Source organism: Carcharodon carcharias, chromosome 16 (assembly GCF_017639515.1).
Source record: "Carcharodon carcharias isolate sCarCar2 chromosome 16, sCarCar2.pri, whole genome shotgun sequence".
In the NCBI taxonomy this organism is placed as follows: domain Eukaryota; kingdom Metazoa; phylum Chordata; class Chondrichthyes; order Lamniformes; family Lamnidae; genus Carcharodon; species Carcharodon carcharias.
In genome coordinates this window covers 78,809,580-78,832,976 of record NC_054482.1, presented here as the reverse complement: position 1 = coordinate 78,832,976, position 23,397 = coordinate 78,809,580, and the positions used below count along the sequence as shown (strand labels likewise).

The 23,397-nt window shown below is 40.0% G+C and overlaps 1 protein-coding gene across 3 annotated transcripts in view; it reads left to right on the top strand.

The window, feature by feature from the left end:
• Window positions 1–23,397, top strand: part of mast2 (microtubule associated serine/threonine kinase 2) — a 541,117-nt gene that overhangs the window by 360,449 nt on the left and 157,271 nt on the right. For all 3 annotated transcript variants that reach the window (XM_041207758.1, XM_041207757.1, XM_041207759.1), the window contains one exon: window positions 1,562–1,653. In XM_041207758.1, the coding sequence (XP_041063692.1) occupies window positions 1,562–1,653 (92 nt within the window). The remainder of the gene's footprint in view (window positions 1–1,561; window positions 1,654–23,397) is intronic.

Below are 23,397 nucleotides of genomic sequence, written 5' to 3'. Positions count from 1 at the left end.
GCCATGGCATTGCCCCAACAAGCAGCATTAGGCCTATATTGAGAATATCGTGTCCTGCACCAGGTGACATTTTACTTCTTCACTCATTCAATGTTGACCTTTTGATGTTGGACCAAGAACAGGCAGGTGCTGTTCACAAACATCCATTGGGACCAGAATTAGAATAATGATAGCTGATTGTTTTGTCTGAGTGACAAGTAAAATAATCAGTTGGAGGTGACCTCCTTCCTTTCCTGATTTTAATGTTGATTGTTCTCCGAAGTTCAGGAACACTTTGGAATATTTATCCCATGACTTTACCCCATCTACCAACTTCTAATACTGTCATACTTTAGCATAAAATAATACCAAGTGTTTAGCTTACTGACCTTTATTGCAGTTCTTAGCCTAGGTGCATTGTGAATGAACTGTTCTGTTTAAAAGGATATTATCACCTGATTGGGCTGGATAGAGAGACAAACAATTAAGGCTGTAAAACAATATGACAGCGGGCAAGAAATCTGCTATGATTCTTTCAATATCCTGTTTTCATACAATTTGCTGCAGTAAATCCTTTGCAAATATTTAGTAAATAGAATGGAAAACACCAGGGAGTTATAGCTCTCAGAATTTTAGCACTTTATAATTGCATTCAAATTAGCTCTTTATATTCAAAGAATAGCAGAAAATTTTCATTTATTGTGAGCTAACCTTGATTGTCTCTCATCAACTGGAAAATCGCTGTAGTTTTGATGAAGAGAAATCAAATTCTGTGCGATCTTGATTAACAAAAGCAAGCCACTATCATTTGTTGGTGCTTCAAACATCATCCAAATGAGTTAAGTGTATTGTTAACCCCTCACTGTAGCCTGACACAGACCTTCAGGAATGTGTATTCCACACACTAGATCTATCTGCTAATTTAGATTTAACACATTTATCACTCTTAGTTAAACAGTTCAAAAGAAAATAAATTTGTTTTAAGTCAGACTTGAAATTTAGTTTCAGAAAACAGGCATTGCATTGGGCTTTATAAAAATTACAACAAGATACAGCAACATCAGTAGCATGGAGCTATTAAGGAAGCCTGCAAACCAGACTGCACTGCTTGGTTTGACACGCTTTATTTATGCACTAGTACGCTGCTAGCATGATAGTCCTGCATTTAAAGCCCATTCTTTAAAGGTCATTTTCAAGGTGAAGGTATCTGCTCTTAAAAGCGTTCCAAAGAACCAAATTAAGATAGCATCCAACATCTGTGGGGTGGTGATGAGGGTGAAGTGAAGGGAGACCACAATTCTTCCAAGTAAGGTTTGTCTAGTTTTACCTTTTGTTTGGACATAGTGTATAAAGGATGGCTGGTGACTTGGCAGCTGTTAGCACACTGCCCATTTACTTTCTCAGAAACCCACTTCTGCCATGTTTTCAGTTGCAGAGCACATTGTGTACAAGACATTAGGTTGAGCAATAGGAGACTGAAGAGGACACTTGCCATCAGGATGAACTGAGCGCAAATGATAGGTTTGGGAAAAGGCACAGCAGAAATGGTTTGTTTTTAAACTTTCATTTCATTCTATTTCAGTTGCCGTACAAGTAACAGGAAGAGCCTGATTGTGACTTCAAGCACTTCTCCAACACTACCACGGCCACATTCTCCGCTGCCAGGGCATGCAGGTAAAGAACAACAACTATCAATAGGGAGCTTCAGTTTTTAGATACAAATATGTAAAAAAAAAAACTGCTCTCAGTTTACTTGGAACATTTTATAGGCTAAATCATTGCCCTGCACCATCAGCATGCTGACTGCAGTGTATCCCATTTTTGTGATTGACTGCAGCAGGTTATACCTCCAAAACCAGCGATGTCGACCACCTAGAAAGATAAGGGTAGTAGACACATAGGAGCACCATCAAATCCAAGCACACCATCCTGACTTGGACATCGCCATGCCTTCATCATTGCTGGATCATTGTGCACACCCACTGTCATCTTTTCAAGGAAACTAGTATTTTCATCCAGAAAGCCAGTTGCTGAAAGATAGCTAGGAACCAATCTTTACTCAGTCTTACATTTATTTAGAGTGAAGTATTACAAGCATACACCTCCTAACTCAGTTTCAATGAGTGTCTCTTTATATGTGCTCATGTGAAACTCCAATTAATGCCCACCACCTCCATATAATTAAACAGTTAATACACAATTAACAACTAGAGATGGGAAGTAAATGCCAGTGATGCCCACACCCCCAGAATAAGTAAATAAATTCAGTGCAGTTTTTCACTTTCACCAAAGTTTGGAATTTATCAGACAGATCACATCTTAGTGCAGCTTTTAGGACTCTGACTAGAAGTTGCAAACAATACTTTGACTTCATTAGGGTGATTGCTAAACATGCTGGTCATACAAAAACGCTCCAGACCTATCCAAATTCAACTATCACCTTTGTCCTTGCAGACTTAGATTTGCTCCTGATACCACATTGCCTATAATTTAAAACTCATCCTATTTTTCAGATCCTTTCATTGGCCTCACCTGTTCTTATCTCTGTAACCTGCACTCATCTCCAGTCTCTTGTGCATCTCCCCCTACTCACCCATCCGCCCCATCCTCACCTCACCATTGGTGGTTGTGCTTTCAGCCACCTGGATCCCACATTTTTGGACTGCCTTCCCTCAGACCCTCTGCTTCCTTCCTTCCATCCTCCAGTGAGATCCTCTTTAAAACTGACCTCTTTGACCAAGTTTTTGACAACTCCATGTTTGGCTTGGCATCTGTTTTGCTTATTTACACCACTGTGGAGTACCTTAGAATGTTTTTCTATGTTAAAGGTGCCATATAAATGTAGGTTGTATTGGAAAAAGTGCTGTGGCTGTCAAAGTAGCGTTATCAAAATTATCAAAAATAGAGGAATGGGAAAGCAATGAATGTGAATAGGGTTTAAAAAAAAGCAAATAGAAATGGCACTGAAGAGAGAACAGAATTTCTTTAAGGGAGGTATTCCTGGCAGAGAAATGGCAGTAAACTAAACAATATAAATGAAAAAACAGAGAATTACTGAGGCTAGAAGTCTGAAAATAGAACAAAACATGATGGAAACACTCAGCAGCTCAATCAGATTGTGTGGAAAGAATAAATGAGTCATACTTTCAGGTTTGGACAAAGATTTCCAGTATTTTTTTTCTCGGTCTGATATTCAGCCTCCTTTGTTTATATTGAGTGAAGAAGAAAACCAAGTCAGTAGTTTACAAAGCTGAAACTATATTGCAAAACTGCAGCACAAGCTTAGTAATGAAAACAGAAAGTACTACAGATACATATTAAGATCATTTACACCTGTAAACAGATAAAACCTTTTTGGGTGCGAATTCTTCATCAGAACCAATTTAGTTATGGGTGAGAATATCTATTTATATCATTGTAATTCATCCATTCAAAGAAACCCTAGTGTCCTTCCGTTGTAGGATCTAATTGTTTCTTGAATAATCCGAGTTTTATCATCACTATTCTGTCTAGAAGTTCATTCCATACGTTGAAAATTGGTTTTCTGAATGGGCAATGAACCAGATCACAGCAGTGAGAGTGCATAGTCCTAATCGCTGGATCACCAAGATCCGTACTGACTATCTCAAATGGACACATTTCTTTCATTTTCAGTAGGCCCTTCCTATCACACTCTGGTTATTATTACCCGTATTGCTGCCTTGCACTATTGCATCATCCTTTCTCTTTTACTTTCCAAAGCCCCCCTCATGTGAAACTGTTCCTCCACCCCCACTATTTATTTGAAGTTATACAATTAGCCAATGCACTGGTCCCAGTGCAGTTCCTGTGAAGCTGTCTCAATGGTACAGCTTCCCTTTTCTGCTTTACTGGTGCTAGTGTACCATGAATCAAAACCCATTTCTCCTACACCAAACTTTGAGCCACACATTGAACTCTCTGATCTTATTTATCCTATGCCATTTTGCTTGTGGCTCAGTTGTCGTAATCCAGAGATTTGTGATTCTGCTTTTTAATTTTGTCCCTAAATGTTCCTACTCCCTCAGTATAACCTCTTTGTTAGCCTTATCTATGTCATTGGTACTGAAAAAGACCATGACAACCGATCCTTCCCCTTCCACTCCCAAGTTCCTCTTCAGCCCTGAGGAGGTGTCCTTAAAGCTGCCACCAGTCAGGCAACCCAGCTTTTGGGACTCAAATTCTCAGCTGCAGAGAAGAATGTCTATGCACTCAACTTTACTGTCCCCCATTACAACTACATCTCTTTTTGCTCCCCTCACTTGAATGTCCCCCTACCCTTTGGTGCCATGGTCAGTTTTCTCATCCTCCATGCAGTATCTGTTCTCGTCCATACAAGCTGCAAGAACTTCAAACTTTTTGGACAATTGCAAGGGCTGAGGCTCCTTCATTGCTACCTTCTGGATCTCCAAACTTACCTCTCTTATGGTCACACCCTCCTGTCCATGACCACGGAACAAATTTAATACCTAGCATAAGCCATGTGACTGCCTCCTGGAACAAAATGTCCAGGCAATTTTCTGCCTCTCTGTTGCATTTCAGTGTTTGGAGCTCAGACTCCAGCTCATCAACTCTGAGCCAAAGTCCCTTGAGCTAGAGACACTTACTGCAGATGTGGTTGCCATGGGTCACGCTGTTGCTGCAATATATCACTTGCCCTGCCATCTTTCTTTTGTTTCTATTTAACTAGTTATGTTTCAAGTTTAGAATATCACTCAATGATTATCCATGGTTATATTATGAAGCTTAACTAGTTATGATATAAATTTAAGATGGTATCTCCCCAGTATCTACTTAAACTGCTGCCCTAATTTAGAGGAAAAAATACCTTAAAACTTCGCAATTACAAATCTGCACTGGTAATTGTTGTGTCTGGGCTTCAGGTCTCGGGTCTCACTGTCTCCAGTTCCCTCCCATGGACCACTTTTTTTCATAAAAGGGCAGAACAGTGCATTCCCCCTTACTGCACTGAATTTCATCACTTATCAAATCCCCGGATGTAAGAACTTGGTCTAGCTGCACTCTGCCTTGAGCTACTACTTTCATATGACTTGATTTCAATCTGCAGAGAGTATAGACTTATAACGAACTGTTGCCTGACTGCCACTGATAATGCAATCGCTAGCCTCTGTAGTAGCAATATAAATGCATCATCACTCTGTGATACCATCCAGAGCATATCGTTGAGAAATATGTTAATGGTTTTAGTGCCAAGTTTTTTGGTGTTAAATAGTCGTGATTTCCACTGTATCAGTTATGGGATAGGAGTGTTTATTTATCCTTTGCATCATCGAATCGTTTCCAGCACCTTGTACTCGTCAGATGATCCAACCCAAATTTGCTGCCATGCTTACAAAATAATTTACGATTCATCAGAAACACACCAGAAACACAGTACACTGTGCAATATTATCTTGTAAAGTTTCAATAAATTTGATTCTATTGTATTATATCCATTTTAATTTATTGTTTGTGTTAAACATATGGATTAGGAGCAGGAGTATGCCAGTTAGCCCCTCAAGCCTGGTCTGCCATTCATAAAGATCGTGGTTGATCTGATTTTAATTTGAACTTCACATTCCTGCCTACCCCCAATAACCTTTCGTTGCTTTGTTTATTGATAATCTATCTATTTCTACCTTAAAGATATTCAAGGACTCTTCCTTAACCCACCGATTGAGGAAGAGAATTCCAAAGTCTTGCAATCCTCAGAGAAATAATTTCTTGTCATTTCTATCCTAAATGGGGGCCTAGCAACAAGGGGGCCAGAGAGGCAAATCCCTCCCACGGATATACACACACAAGAAGAGAAACAGCAGTTTTAGTTTGGAAGCTGTGGAACTCATTTGGTTTTTTTGAAAGTTGCTGCCAAGAGAGACTGGAGCACCGGGGACAGTTAACCAATCCCAAGCTAAGAAAACCCCAAAAATCCAGGCAAGTGGAAGAGGGGAAAGTCCAAAGAAGACCTTTGAATCAAAGGAAGGGCAGGAACCTGGAAAAGGTCTTGTTAAGAGAAATTAAGAGTGAGGGGCAGAGAGAAAGGCTGCAAGCTTGGGATTTAAAGAGACAAAAGCTGCAGAAAGCAGACTTAAAGCGAGAACAGTTTGCAAGAGGCAAGAAAGTCCAAAGAGATGGCTGAAGGCCTGTAACTCTTTGCTATGGGCACGTGAAACAATGACATACTGTTGATGGCTGAGTTGGTGAGAGAGAGTACGTGGAAGACAGCTTGAATGTATGTGGTGACCTAGGGAAGAGGAACATCAGAAGGAAAGTTCGAAACCCTGGAGATGAACCCTTGCAGCAGGTAAGAGAAAGCGTTGGTTTGGAAGAAGATTTCTAGGCATGGTCTTAGGAAGTGGAGATTGGAAACCCTCGTGTGAAAGACAGAGTTCAGTGAGACTGATTGGCTCACGGTGTGACAAACCACCTGGGAGCAGAGTTGAGGAGAAATCCATAGCACCTGGTTGAGGTGACATCTGTCACTTGGTTTCAGAGTGTGATGTGTCTGACCACAGGTTGCTACAGGTTTACATGGACTGTGTATTTAATGTGAATGTTAAAGTATAAAATTGCTTTTGTAACTCGTGTTATCCTTACAAATCCGTCTATATTTGTAAAGGTATAGCTGTGGGTGAAGGAGTATTGTAATATAACTCATCTTGGTGAAGAAATGTTCTATTTTGTTAAAAGCTCATCAGCTGACTTCGGTGACCCTCTTCAGTTGCCTCTTTCCACGTATTCAAACAAACAAATAAAAATTAGGATCTATCAAGCTGGGTTCCACCCTGGGATCAGGCTTGTCCTGTGGAATCCTCAGCTGGGGATTGTAAAAACAGCATCTGTTACTACTTCGAAGAACTCCAATAAATTGGTTAAACATGATTTTCCTTTCACAAAATCATATTGACTCTGTGTAACAGCTTCTAACATTTTCCCTATGACAGATGTTAAACTAACTGGTCTATAGTTTCCTACTTTCTGTCTCCCTCCCTCGAGCTAGATTTTTCTTGTACTCTAATTTCTCCCTCCATATTAATCTTTTGTCCATTCTTTGTTGTTCTTTATATTCTGTCCAATCATCTGACCTGCTGCCCATCTTTGAGCAATTATATGCTTTTCTTTAACTATCTTTAACATTTTTATTTAACCATGGATGGAGGGTCAACCTTTTGGATTTTTTTCTTTCTCGTTGAAATGTATGTATTCTGTGTAATCTGAAATATCCCCTTATATGTCTGCCACTGCATCTCTATTGGCCTAATCCTAACCTAAATTGCCAGTTCAATTTTGCTAGCTGTGCTTCATGCCCTCATAAATGCCCTTGTTTAAGTTTAAAATACTAGTCTTAGACCTGCTCTTATCTCCCTCAAACTGAATGTAAAATTTAATCACATTATGACCACTGCTACCCACGGGAACCTTCACTATGAAGTCGTTAATTAATCCTATCTCATTCCACAATACCAGGTCCAGTATAGCCTTCTCCCTGGAAATCATCCTGAGGACATTATGAATTCGTCATCTGCGCTACCATTGCCCATCTGCTGTTCCAGTCTATATGTAGATTAAAATCTACATATTAAAATCATGTGAGAACAGAATTAACCTTTTTTGAGTGTTCGCATGATATCATATGTTGCCCCCCTGGTGCCAGCATCAAGGATGTCATCGAACGGGTGAAGGGCATTCTAAAGGGGGAGGGCAAGCAGACAGAGATTGTGGTCCATATTGGTACAAACAACACAGGTAGAAAGACGAATGATGCAAGCAGAATTCAGGGAGCTATGAAGCAGATTAAAAAACAGTACCTCAAAGGTAGTATCCTCTGGATTACTTCCGGTGCCACACGCTAATGAGTATAGAAATAGGTTAGTCCAGATGAATGCGTGGCTTGGGAGATGGTGCAGGAGGGAGGGCTTTAGATTTCTGGGACATTGGGACTGTTTCTGGGGGTGGTGGGATGTTTACAAGGTAGATGGATTGCACCTGAACCGGAATGGGACCAATTTCCTTGCGGGAAGGTTTGCTAGTGCTGTTGGGGAGGGTTTAAACTAACTTGGCAGGGAGATGGGATCCTGAGAGGAGGTTCAGCAGGGGGAGATGCACAGCCAAAATTAGAAGAGAGAGCAAGTAAGTATGGAAGGCATAGAAATTATCGGCCAGGTAAGACACAAGAGAGTTTGGCAAGGTTGGATGCTATTTATTTTAATGCAAGGAGTCTGATGAATAAGGCAGATGAGTTGAGGGCACAAATTAACACATGGAAGTATGATGATGTTATTGTTGTCACAGAGACATGGTTGAGAGAGGGGCAGGATTGGCAGCTTAATATTCCAGGATATAGGGTCTTCAGGTGAGACAGTGAAGGAGGTAAAAGAGGAGGGGGTATTGCAATATTGATCAAGGAATCAATTACAGCAGTAAGGAGGGATGACATCTTAGAAAGCTCCTCAAATGAAGCCGTATGGGTAGAACTTAAAAACTTAAAAGAACTTAAAAAACCAATCATATTTCTGGGAGTGTATTATAGGCCCCCAAGCAGTCAGAGAAATAGAAGAGCAGATATATAGGCAAATTTCAGAGAAATGTAAAAATAATAGGATAGTAATAGAGGGGGATTTCAACTTCCCCAACATTAACTGGGTTAGTCATAGTGCGATAGGTTTAGAGGGAGCGGAATTCTTAGAATGCATCCAGGAGAGCTTTTTAAGCCAGTACGTAGAAGGTCCTACAAGAGAGGGGGTGGCCCTGGGCTTAATTTTAGGAATGAAACCGGGCAAGTGGTAGAGATATCAGTGGGGGAACATTTTGCAGACAGTGATCATAACTCCGTTAGATTCATGGTTGCTGTGGAAAAGGACAAGGATAGGCCAGAAATCAGGGTTCTAAATTTTAATAAGATCAGATATGATTTGGCCAGAATGGACTGGGAGCAGCTACTTTTAGGTAAATCTGCGTCAGAGCAGTGGGACTCATTCAAGAAGGAAAGATAAAGGGTGGGAACAACAAATCCAGGGAACCCTGGATGTCGAGAGATATACAGGATTGGATAAAGAGAAAAAGGGAGGCTTATGGCAGATACTGAGGGCTCAAAACAGCAGAAGCCTTAGAGGAGTATAGAATGTGTAGAGGAGAACTTAAACGAAATTAGAAGGGCAAAAAGGGGACATGAAGAAACATTGGCAAGTCAAATAAAGGAAAATCCAAAGTTATTTTACATTAAGAGTAAGAGAATAACTAGGGAAAGAGTAGGGCCCATTAAGGACCATAGTGGTAATTTGTGTGTGGAGCCGGAAGAAGTGGGCACAATTCTAAATAAATACTTTGTGTCGGTGTTCACAAGTAAGAGGGACGATGTAGGTATGGAAATCAGGCAGAAGGACTGTGATATAATTAAAGAAATTAGCATAGAAAGGGAGGAGGTTCTAAGTGGTCTTGCAGGCTTAAAAGTAGATAAATCTCCAGGCCCAGATGAAATGTATCCCAGGCTGTTGAGTGAGGCAAGGGAGGAGATAGCAGGGACGCTGGCAATAATTTTCAATACCTTTCTGGCCGCAGGAGAGGTGCCAGAGGACTGGAGGACAGCCAGTGTGGTACCATTATTCAAGAAGGGAGGAAGGGATAAACCAGGGAACCACAGGCCAGTCAGTCCAACCTCAATGGAGGCAATTCTGAGGGACAGAATTAATCTACACTTGGAGAGGCAGGGATTAATCAAGGACTGTCAGCATAGTTTTGTTAAGAGGAGGTCATTTCTGACCAATTTGACTAAATTTTTCAAAGAGGTGACCAGGCGTGTAGCTGAGGGCAATGCATTTGACATAGTTCACTCGGACTTCAGCAAGGCTTTTGATAAGGTCCCACATGGGAGAGTGATAACAAAGATAAAAGTCCATGGGATCCAAAGCAATTTGGCAAATTGGATCCAGAATTGGGTGAGTGGCAGGAAGCAGAGGGTGATGATTGAGGGGTGTTTTTGTGACTGGTTGCCTGTGTCCAGTGGGGTTCCACAGGGATTGGTGTTGGGTCCCTTGCTGTTTGTGGTATATATAAATGATTTAGACTTGAATGTAGGAGGGTTGATCAGTAAGTTCCCAGATGACATGAAAATTGGTGGGGTGGTAAATAGTGAGGAGGATAGCCTTAGATTACAGGAGGATATAGACGGGCTGGTCAGATGGGCTGATCAGTGGCAAATGGAATTTAATCCGGATAAGTGTGAGGTGATGCACTTGGGCAAGACAAACAAGGCACGGGGATACACAATGAATGGTAGGACCCTGGGAGGTACCGACGATCAGAGGGACCTCAGTGTGCATGCCCACCGGTCCCTTAAGGTAACGGGACAGGTAGATCTGGTGGTTAAGAAGGCACTTGGGATACATGCCTTAATTAGCCGAGGCATAGAATATAAGAGCAGGGAGGTTATGCTGGAACTGTATAAAACGCTGGTTAGGCCACAGCTAGAGTATTGCATGCAGCTCTGGAATTTGCATTATTGGAAGGATGTTATTGCACTATAGAGAGTGCAGAGGAGATTTACCAGGATGTTGTCTGGGCTGGAGAGTTTTAGTTATGAGGAGAGATTGGATAGAGTGGGGTTATTTTCCCTGGAGCAGAGGAGAATGAGGAGGGAATGATTGAGGTGTATAAAATCATGAGGGGCCTAGATAAGGTATACAAGAAGGAAGCTTTCCCCATGGTGGAGGGATCAATAACCAGGGGACATAGATTTAAGGTAAGGGGCAGGAGGTTTAGAGTGGATGAGAGGAAGAATTTTTTCACCCAGACAGTGGTGGGAATCTGGAAGCTTAAAAGGGCGGCAGAGGCAGAAACCCTCAACATTTAAGAAGTATTTGGATGTGCACTTGCGATGCCATGGCATACAAGGCTATGGGCCTAGTGCTGGAAAATGGGATTAGAATAGTTAGGTACTTGTTTGACCGGCGCAGACTTGATGGGCCAAAGGGCCTTTTTCTGTGCTGTAGACCTCTATGACACATTTATTAGCAGCAACACGGATGCAGTGTGTCTTTTGTTGCTTTTGTTTAATCTCTGATCCACTGTTGCAATGGCATTGTAATTACATTATTTCTACCTGGGCAGAAGAGGCTAAGTAAGATCATAGTCCCGGTGCAGAGTAGATTTATAGGAGAAAGGAAGTCTGGGGTATCTACCTCTTGGTCTGTGGTTCATTCAAAATACTGGATGTCTTTTCTAAAAGAAACTGACAAGACTCCCCCAAAGAACATTGAACTATTTTTTTGACAAGTCAGCTTTATTGCTAACAGTGAGACCCTCCAGTTGAGTCTCCCATCCTGCTAGGCTGCCCTGGATCCTCTCCTTGTGAGTTACAAAGAATTTATTGCAAGCTACTGTTCCAGTGTCATCCACACCCAGGAAACTACAAGCTGGTGATGCAAATTTCTTTACCCCATAACTTAGCTTCGTAGGGTTCAATGACTCCATTGCAATTGTCAGTAATTGTCTTGATGTCGGCAGTGATGTTTTTTCTGATTTAGCGGGGGGGGGGGGCGGTGGGCTTTCACTTTATTGATAACCAGACTGTTTTTAGGCACAATTGTTTTTCTTCTTTTTCCCCAAGTTTTTCTTACTTGAGGCATTGGCCCTTGATGGAATTTGGTTCTATAGGAGGCAGCTGCGCTTTAGTATCTTACCCACATGATCATTCAAGATAAGGCTAAACAGTAATTGTTGACAGGCTATTCTAATGTTTTGTGTCCACAAAACTAACTTAAATCTCTGGGCCATGCTGCGTTAATCATTCATGATCACATTATCTTAGAAGCACAAGAGTTACCCTCAGCAGCAATGCCCTTAAGCGAATCAAAAATCAGGTTTGTGCTCATGAGTACTATCTAACTATGTCATCATGACATGAAGAAAATCTTTTTTACGCAGCGAGTTGTTAGGATCTGGAATGCACTGTCTGAGAGTATGGTGGAGGAAGATTCATTCATGGCTTTCAAAAGAGAATAGGATCATTATCTGTAGAGGAAAAATTTGAAGAGCTACAGAGGAAAGATGGTGGGGCAGATGAAACTGGGTGAATTGCTCTTGCAGAGCGCAGGCACAGATGGGCCAAGAAGCCGCCTTCTGTGCTGTGATCATTTTATGATCTAGAGGGTGTATGTTAAATGAGTTTAGGTGAGGAAAGGATTGAAAACAATTGTAATATCTCCACAGCCAAATACCCTGGTGAAGGCATTTAGGCTAAGAGAACACAAAGGCCTCATGGACAAGGTATACGACAAGATTTACTTGATAGTGATCACGTGTTCAATTCTTGGCTGATATTATTTATCATCCTTATGGCCCAAAGTATAGAAACAAAGGCCAGTTGTAGTGTCAAATCTGTTGGCTCATCATTAGCTCAGCACAGGCTGGAAATTGTAGCTGAGCCTTTAGGGTGTGTATGCCAGAGCTATGCTGAGTGTTATTTACTAGACCACTGAGAAAGCTAAACGCATTAATTTTCACAAAAGCCTTATCTAACCATATGATAACAAATGTAGTGTCTAGAGGTTTTGAGGGCAATAATGATTTCATCCTTGTATTCAGGGCACAACTTTTAAAACTCAGGTTTAAAATTATATGTTTGCTATCACACATTTGCAGCCAAAATGATTAAGCCACATTTTAAGGATTAACTATGGAAAAGAAAACGATAATCCTAATTGGGTTTTAATGTTGTGGAATTTATTTCAGATTGCTTGTATTCTCATTTAGCACCCTTCAGTAATCCTTTTTTACTAATCATTTATGCTTGGTCACTATTTGATCAGTTTGTTGCCTGGAAGTGCAGAGCACATATATATATTACAATCGTTTCTAGGGAACTAATTAGATATCAGCTTATTTAGTTCATATCTAGTTGTGTTTTGTATTGCTTGTATATCTGGAAACTGTGTTACATTATCAGATACGGAGCTAAATGCTTATATTCTTTTAAAAATTAAAACCAAAACAGTTGCTTGTATTTGTACTCTTAGTTACTAAGCAGGCAGGCTGATAAGTAGCTTGGCCAGACAAAACAATAAATGCTGGAGAAGCTTGGATGGTAAGCAGTTTCACACTATGGACATAATTTTGAGCCTCGGCCTCACCAAGGCTATAGACCCTTCTGGATCCAGTCAAACCCTGGACAAATGAAACCACCTATTTAAGACTATTCAGCCTTAGAATATCATCTGAAAAGCTGATTTTGAGAAGCTAAATCTAAATTATATTTGAGAAAGCAACTTGCATGAATAAACAGAGCTTATGAATATCTGTCAAAACTCATTTGCAGTATTTCTTGATAAATATATTTTGACACTTTTGAGTATTTAATTTGTATTAATGTAACCATGAAATGAGTCTGCGAACTGCAAGGTGACAGATGAGTCATTTGCGTTTCTTATTTGGTGAACAGTACATCACTTTACATATCACATGGCTGTCCTTGACCTGTCAATTGAAAAGAGACCAACTTCAATTAAAGGTGCACTTTCCATGCCTAGGTGCCCAACAATATATATACTATTACAATGGTAACCATATAAAAGTGTCAAAGCATCCAAGCTTTGCTATATAGCCTCAAAACCTGCCAAAAGGAAATCTTACATTTTACATACAAAATCACATTTATTTGCATCCTTTTGGCCAAATTCATATTTTTGGGATGCATATAAAGAATCTGGTTTCTCCACTGTGGTAACTGTTATTCTTGAGCTGCAGTAGTTTAGGGCTGTGAGTTCCGAACTGCTGCTTGATCCAGTTTCCCTGTTGGCATGTTGTAGAGAGACGAATGTATTAAGAGTCACTACAGCTACAACAGCAACAGCAGCTTGTATTCATGTATGACCTATAACAGTGAAATGAACAAAGGTGATTACTATTGGAATTATCTATGAAGTGACCAAACTCTTAAGCTGCAGTCCTCTTAGACTAAAGTGATTGTGTTCTAAGTACCATCCTTCATAGGTTTTAATGGGAGTTTCTCCTGATTTGTAATCAATTGATTTTTTTTTTGATTTCACCATTTGTAAAGTTTCTCTAGTCTGAGATGAATAAAGGAGTACATCTTTTGGTCTATACAGAGGACAAGTTATTAGTCTAGCACAACCATATTGTTCAAATATCTGATGTTTACAGAACTCTATAAATGAATTTAAAGAGGGAAAGCAGCAACTCTATGGATATATATTTGAATTTCAATCAACTATTATGTTCTTGCCCGCACCCCCCTCCCCCACCCCCAACATGTTCACTTTGCAGCAGAAATGTCAGTGTCTGCTCCTTAAGTATTCAAGTATGATGCACCATGATTTTAGCTTTAATTCTAATTAGCTTTTACAATTGTGCATTTTGTTCTAGAGGATCTGTATTTGCATTTGGAACTCTGCCAATGATCCAATTAACCACCATGTAACACCACAGTGAAGGAAGGTCTTGTTGTCTGCTCTTCCTTGGGTGAACTGATATGACCATGATCGTACTGCAGAAGTGCAAGTCCAAAGCTGTATTTGACACACAATCTTAGAGCAACTGAATTCTTAACTCTATGAAATTTAACTCTCAAAGCACTAATCATTGTATACCCTGTAGCCTCTATGTGAGGTTTTTTTTTCAATTGCAGAATTAGGGAGTAATATATCCAGTCGTTATTTAAGTGTCCTTTTAGTGATGAGCTGATTTTTGGATTTTGGGGGTTACATTTTTTGCTTACTCAGCTGAAGGATGTCGGTGCTGGAAAATAGACCCTTTCCTGTTCTTTGTACCCACCCCAGTGGTTTACAGTTAGATTTAGCATGGATTAATACAATACAGTGCTTGTTGTATAGATTCAGTGAAACTTAATCTCCTCACAAACTAAGAAGAACATTTTGTACTTGATCATGCCTTTCACTGCACAGGCCTTCCTCATCCTTAAATATTCTAACAACATTCATCAAATACACGTCACACACAGTTTCCTTTCCTATGTGCAGTCTCTGAGGGGAACTACAGCTTCCATTTCCTGTACATTATCTCAAAGAATTTTCGAATATCAAATCAAGATGAACACTGGCTCTCATGATCGTTTCACGCACAGAGTTGTAAAACTCTTGACCCTGCCTGTCTACCTTTTCAATAAGATAAGCCAGAGGCTAAATCTTTTATTTCTTGATGCAGGTAAAGGTTAAGCATGAATTACAGTAAGCACATAAATGACACATGTCCATGTACTTACATGTAGATAGACTAGTTGGATGGATCTTAGAACCTTAACTCTGCTGTGTTTAATTTAAGCTGCTTGCTGACCACCAAGATGCATCAACTTTTATGCTTTTGCTGTCGCACACCTACGTTTGATCACAGGATCTGATATAACCTTAGCACCGTGTGCCATTCTCTTGGTCTGAAAATGACTAAAGGCTGTTTTGGCAAGTTGTGCAATGTTGACATGATTGTTATATCTTCAAGGTTTCACTGTCCAGTGCTTTTCCATTAGGTGACAACTGCAGGCTGTCTTTCGTGGACAGCACTTCAATTGTCTGTCTTTAACCCTTTACTATAAATTGTCACAGTTGCCTGGGTTTCTGCTATTCTCTCCTTTTCTAGTTGACCTATTCAAAGGCATATCTTTGCATGACCAGCAACTGTCTAGTAGAGTACGTGACTACGTGACTGTCTGGATATGCTAGCTCAAACTAATTTTAGACATTTTTTTTATTACTCCTAAAAACGTCCTAAAATGGCAATGCCATTTCCATGTTGTAATTTTTACTTTCTTTAAGCTTACTGATTAATAGAGAGCCCCTTCACCTATTTACTGTTCTATTATAACTGGCTGCTTGTTTGTGAACATTCTACAACAAATGCATTTCAAAGTCTCCATCTTCATATTATTTCTTTCTTTGCTTTTTCAAATTTTGCTTTATTATTTCAGGCGCACTTTTTAAAAAAAAGTAATGCCATTTGATATCCACTTTTAATTTTGCTTTTTGGATTTTTAACAAGTTTTATGTCAGTTATCCTTTTTAATATTGGCTTACTGCATTTAAACACAAATGCTCTTTTATAGCTTAGTGTGTCTATACATTCCCCTTTTAATATCAATTTTTATCAGCTATTGTCTCTTATGAAGTGCTACCCTTATAGTTGGAAAGTAGATTGCGTTCTCTGGGCAAGATGAAATCTTCAGGTACATTTTACAAAAGTGTAGAGTTAGACTTTCTGTTACTGGGAAGGGCAAGTTTGGAATCTGCTCAGGAAAGAGTCCTGTTGCGTCCTCACCATCTCTGTCCTTCCGCAACCACCCACCCCCCCCACCCTCCCCATGCTTGATGTTTCAGAGGCAGGCCCAGTGACATCCACTGGGCACTTACCATAGTCGAGTCAGTTTAGGTTAGTACATAATATTTACATTCCCAGCTTAGCATTGGTATGAAGTGGTTTTGGCTTCTTACTGGATATTTCTGACTCATTATGGCTATGTTAGATAGTAAGTCAGATCGAACCGGGACACACTATTTTGCAGCTAGTTTTCATAGAACCATAGAAAAGTTACAGCACAGAAGGAGGCCATTTGGCCCATCTTATCCATGCCAACCCAAGTACACCCAGGTGCCCTTACTAATCCCACCTTCCTGCACCTGGCCCATAGCCCTTCAGCTTACAGCACTTAAGGTGCAGATCCAGGTACTTTTTAAAAGAGTTTAGAGTTTCTGCCTCTACCACCAACTTGGGCAGCGAATTCCAGACACCCACTTCCCTCTGCTTAAAAAAGTTGTTCCTCATGTTCCCCCCTACATCTTCTGCCACTTATCTTGAATCTATGTCCCCTGGTTCTAGAATTTTCCGCCAAGTGAAACAATTTTATCCTGTCCACTCTTATCTATTTCCCTCACAATTTTGTATAACTCAATCAAGTCACCTCTCAGCCTTCTTTGTTCTAAGGAAAATAACCCCAACCTATCCAATCTCTTCTCGTAGCTACACTTTTCTAACCCTGGCAACATTCTTGTAAACCTCCTCTGCACTCTCTCCAGAGCTATTACATCCTTCCTGTAATGTGTAATCTGTCACTGCTGGATATGCAGCGAAAATGACTTTTGTACTTAAGCATATGGTTTTTTTTAAGATCTTTATAGAAATGATGATTCATCAAATTTCTGTTGGGAGGGAATTCCAGAGCATAGTGCCAAAGCAACTGATAGCACTGCCGTCAATGGTCGAGAAATTAAAATCGAGAATCTGCCGGCATTGGAGGGGCACAGAGACCTTAAACTGAGGAAGAAAAGTTATAATATTTTTTTAATGGTGTAAGCGACTAGGGGCTGTGGAGAAGCACAGGGATTTAGGTGTCCATGTACACAACTACTGTAAGTCAGGCACAACAAGTAATAAGAAATACTAATGGATGTTAGCCTTTATCTCAAGGGCATTGGAATTCACAATTGAGGAAGTGATGCTTCAGTTGTACATTTCTATGGTAAGACTTATCTGGCGTACTTTTGGGCACAGGAGCTCAGGAAATATGTATTGCTCTTGGAAGGGATACTGTGCAGATTCATCAGGATGCTACCATGGTTTAAAGGGTTAAATAATGAGAGAATGTTGCATAAACTTGGCTTGAATTCTTTTGCATTTACTAGGTTGAGGGGTGATCTAACTGAGGTATTTAAAATGATTAAGGATTTGATAGGGGGGAAACAGAGAAGTGTTTCATACTTTTAAAGTCCTAGAAAAAATGTTCAGACTAAGAGACTTCGTAGTGAGCCTTGACACACAGGAATGTAAAGGGAGTGGAAAATGACATACTTAATTGCAGGACCATGGGGAGAGTGTGGAATAGTAGAATTAGTTTTGAATTACCTTCGAAAAGTGCTGGCACAGGCATAATTAGTAAAATGGTCTCCTTCTGACTGTAAACCTTCGTTCCAAATTCTGTAGTTTTGTGAGAATTCAGAACATGAGGGCATAACCTTAAAAAGCATGCTTCCTAGAAGATTGTGGATGCTGAGTTAGTTGAAGTTTTCAAGATGGTAAGATAGATTTTTGTTACATAATGATATTGAGGGATATGGAACAAAGGCAGCAAATGATTTTGAGGTATGTATCAGCCTCAATCTAACTGAATGGTGCAACAGAATTGAGGTGAAATCTTGAGGTTTCTGCAAATTCTATTAAATGGTGATGCTGCTGGTACTTTGAAGGAAAAAGACTGCTCATTGCAGTTTGTTCACTGACCACCAGGATCGTTGTACAGCGGCATTAACTAAATGGAAAGCTTCTCATTGTTTCCTGTGTCATAGATGTGAATGAATATCTGAGAAACTTTTAAAGAAGTTTTAAAATAACTGCAAAGAAGCACTCAAAAGAAGAATCAAAGTTAGAGAAGCAAAAAATAATGTAGAAATTACTCATTTCAAAATTGGAAAATAAATTCATTTGAAATGAAAAATTACAGAAGCAAGATATCATCTGAATTTGAGACAAAAAAAATTAAAATATGCATGGCTCCTCCTCAGCAGCAAGCAAAAAATTAAATCAGTTTTAAATCAAGAAAAATACCAAACTATTTCTTGGATCATAACATTGGCCTGATGATAATCATGTAAAATGACAGTAATTCATAGTGATTTTTTTTGCAATATTCAATGTTTTTGAATATTGTGCAAGGTCATGGATTTGAAATGTGCCGAACTTTAACATTTCTTTGAGTGATGTGTCCCACTTACTGGAATCTTTTGTATTGAGACAATACCTGCAGAAGAAAAAATTGTAGTCGAGAAGCCGGCTTGTGTTTCACTGAAATGCTGTCAGCTTTTATTAGAAGGTCATTGTGCAAAGCAAAAGTGGCATTAAAGTGCCTTAAAATAGTGCTGTTTTTCTTTGAAATAACATGACTAAATACATTTTCCCTGGGTTATATTAAGCACAGATGCAGGTACAGCTGGCATCTGTTTATCACTCTTCATAATTGGATGTTGCATCGTATCAAAAGATTATAATTCCATTTGACATAAACTGCCAAGAGACTGCTGATCATGAATTATTAATAACCCACAGGCTTCCCTAGGCTTATTGATAATAGATATGACCCAGGCACAAAATGAAAATTAATAAAGCCAGGATATTGCTTGGAGAGTTGGTATTCGTAATGTTTGTGGGGATTGTTTCTTAACACAGTAAAAGCCGATTTCCCAGCTTCTACTTGAAGTTTCAGAATAAAGGACCAATTTTGAGCATTAACTAAACAAAAAAAATTTCTTTCTTATTTTAATTCTTTTGTACATTTCCCGGAACTGACAACACTGATGGAGGGTAAACCAACCTGTTTTGTCTGTATTATGCTATTCTTCAGACTGGCTATTTGTTTTAATCTTATTGCTCTGCCCATTAATTTATCATTATTATATTTTAATTTTTTGCATATAATTCTTATCCAAATCTCTTTAAACCGTGTTATAGTCTCCGTCTCAATTGCTATTTGTGATTAAACATCTCATATTCTAATTTAGTGGCATGTGATGGATAACTATGGTCTCAGAGGGTGCTTGATTGCCTTTGTCAGATTTGGCCATTTTTTTTTTATTCCTTTGCCTCCTTCAAGGGAAAATAGCATTTGGTTGGACTGTTGAGTAGAAATAGTACATATTAATAAGCCTGATTAGTTCTTTTCTCCTATCCTTTTTGTGTATTAGTATAAATTGTTTACCAACTTTTTCTGCCTTCCATTCCTAGGTCCTGCAAAGGACCATGGCCCAGATCGTTCAGTCTCCGGCTAGCTGGAGTATGACCCAAGATGCGCGTTAGACCTTGTGGAAGTCCCGATGTAATGACTCCACAGGAATTGCCCTGGAAGTTTGAACTTCCAGTGGGTAATTTCCTGCTCTTTTGAACCCTCTGCAAAAGACTCCGACTCTGACTTAGAGTTGGAGGCTTCGGACAGTTCTGATTTGCTTACCTTGATAATTACCCAGGAAATGTTAGACAGAAAAATCCTAGTCAAACTCCTGGGTTAGCTATGCAACTGGATCCCACCCCTACCGACTATCCCTCTGATACGCCACTCCCCACCCCACACCGCCCCCCCCCCCTCCCCCAACTACCTCTCCGACTCGCCCTGACCCTTTACTGACCTGACCTGACTAGCTTCCCAACCACTTCCTGTCCTGTCATGAAAATATAACAATATTCATAATATTATCGTGATTTATTGTAAAGGTAGGTTAATAGTGGGGTTTGGGTTAGTTTCTCTGTGTGTAGGGGACAGTGTGTTGATTTTAATTGAATTGCAGATAGCTAGTCTGGAGTTTTTGAATTATCAAAAGAGAAGCTAGGTTTGAAATGCTAAATAGGTAAACATGGCTGAAGTTTTAGAATGTGAGGTGCGAAGAACATCTGCATTTTTAGATAAACCAGAGCCGTGAATTTCAAAGAGATGGTAAAGTTTTACACCTAGCCAACAGAGGCTCAGCCAAACAGTGTGTTTATTTTTCCCAAGATTACTGATAAAATGAGTTCTATGGAAGATTTATATTATAGAAAAAGTAACATTGCAAAGACATATTGGGACAATGGAATTTACATTAAAAGGGGAGAAACCTATATAAAGACAATGAGGCTATGCATTTGCCATCCGCTGTGCCATAATAGTCCCCCCAACTCTACACCTTCCACCCCTCCCCCGGCCTTGCTGGCCACCTGACTCAACCTGACAACATTAATCTATTCTATAACATTTATCTATCACTTATTCACGAATGTTTACACTGGACATTTAAACTTACCTTCTGGCAGCTATTGTCATACAAAAGAGGAGGGGGTTGAGGTGTCTTCTATATTGATACTTTTCACTGCTTTCTGCACGTGCTGAGAGAGATTTTCCTGCACCATTGATTGGAAGTCGGAGCCTTTTCAATGCAGCTAAGATGGTAATTTTCTGTCTGATCAACGTTGAGCACAGGGGTTCCAATTTGATTGGAAGATTTGGGTCATGATTCATTGTGCAGTACAATTTCACTGCAAACTTCTCATATTGTGTCTTCGTGGCTATTTTCAACATGTCAGTCTAGAGAGCAGAAGATATTTTGAAGAATTATGTTTATATTTTGCTGTTTACTCTTGAATTGTTTCCCTTCTCCTATTTTGCTTCTCATCACTACTGCTTTTCTATTCTGACTATTGTCTTTCTGTTTCCTCTGGCTTGTTTGTTTTCTCCTTTTTTGTGCAGCTTACTTTCCACTTCCCTCTACTCTTATGTCCAATGCTTCCCAGGTCCACATGATCTGCTTCCCTGTCTCTCCAGCACAATCTGACTATTTGCCTGTTTCAGGTCTAATACTGAGAGTCGAACAATGATGCTTAGCCTCTTGTGCAATGTGGAAACTGCTCCATTTCCTATAGTGAAAGAAAGCAAGTATTACATTTGCAGGAGGTGCTCCCACTCCACTGTTGCAACTGCATTGCAAACCTGTGTAAATGTGGTTTCCACCCACATCTCCTGTGAAGTTTATGGCAGTAAGAGATCGAGCAGCTCTGGGCAAATGCCTGACTATTGTTTGGAAACCATGTAGTTTTGCCTCCCTGTAGTACTTCACTTGGAACGTTTTATTATATTAAAAGCACTATATGAAAGCATGTACTTCTTGTTGTTGACTCACTATGGGGCCTTGGAGACAAAGTATATCTGAAAGCAAAAAGAGGCAGATTGGCGATTGGAGATGAAGAAAGATTTGAATGTGACAGATTCTGTTTATTTTCTCATTTCCTTCATTATCAAAACCCCGGGATGTCCAATAATTTATCCTCTTACATCCAATGTAATCACTCAGAATAATGATGCCCTTAATTGTCATTGAGTGCATCCATTGAGCCAGTTCTATCAAGTAGTGGGAAGGAACTTTGTTCTGCAAATGGAAGACTTCTGAGCTTGAGCAGAATTTTATTTTTTGAAGCTTTAAAACCTATTGTTTATTTGTAGAATTCTGAAATAAATACTCTGTCGTCTGATTCCCTTTCTATACTTTACAATATTCAGTGTTGGAAACATACAGAAAATGAACTTGTACATGTGATCCACTATAGTGTCAACCTAATTTGAAAACTGTAAAAACTGCTCCTCGAGGCTCCACAGAAGGGGAAGCAGACGCTTTTAACTATTTCTGCAGTGGCCTTCAGCAGTCTGTTTAAAGACTGCTATCAAACGGCAAAAATTAGTCTGAGCAGTGTATATTCCATTTAATTTTTCTTGAAATTTAGACAAAGGCGCAGGAACCTGCTTTGGGTATTTAAATTGACCCAAAATTGATTTCTGGCGGCCACAAAATCCACTTCAACCAGTGAGGACCAGTATGGTATCATCTATAGTGCAGGTGCAAATTAGCTGCAGGACCTCAGACACACACATTTGTATACATGGCACCTGTTTTACGCCAAAAAAGTGAATGAAGGGTATCTGAATTTTTTATCCCCGCTGTGTCCAAATAATGTTCGTTGAATATGGCTCTATTCAAATACCTAGGGCAGAATTTTCTGCCTACTGGGCGGGCAGGCCCGACCCAATCTCTGGTAGGTGGGGAGCAGATCCCTGCCGCCATTTTAAGTGGGTGGGCCAATTAAGGCATGCGCACAAAAGAGCGCACAGCTCCCTGAGGCTAAGTCCACATGAGGTGGGACATGTTCATAAATTTCACTAAAACTTTATTAAACTTTTTAAATCCCGACATGAAACCTCATCCCGGCGGTGGATGAGGTTTCATGTTTTTTCTATTTGCCGCCAGCAACATTAAGGTTGGATGGGCAGGTCCTTTAATTATTTTAATGATCCTACCAATGGCCTCAATTGGTCATTGATAAGTCGGCAGGCCCGCAGCTGATTTTGCTGCCGGCCCGCCTTCCTGAAGATTTAAATGGGGCAGGATGACGTCGCAGTCCCCCGACGTCATCCCGCGTCATTTTGCGCATCGGCGAGTGGGCCCCTCCCCCTGCTCGCCGACAGGAAAATTCATCCCCATGATTTTGGATCAGGCCCGTATAAATTGAGTTTGACACCCCTTTTTTGGAGTAAAATGCTTACACAAGATGTAAAAAGTGATGCAATTCCTGGTGAAGTCCAGGGACAAAGCCTGGACCACGGATTCTAAAGAAAATTGCAGCTTTTTGCTATCATATCCAAATGTTTGGAATAGAAGGGAGCTTGTTTACATATGGCAGAGCTGTATGGGCAAGCATGGTGCATAGGAGAATTTGTTTTTGTGCTGTGATGCATTTTTTTTGTCTAGCGACAATGGCTGTCTCATAGTGAGAAGGCAAATGTGAGCTGTGCTGTAGCCAAATAAATATCTGCTAATAAGATGTAATGTTGGTAGCTGATAATATTTGTGTTGTTTGGGGAAAAAAAACTTG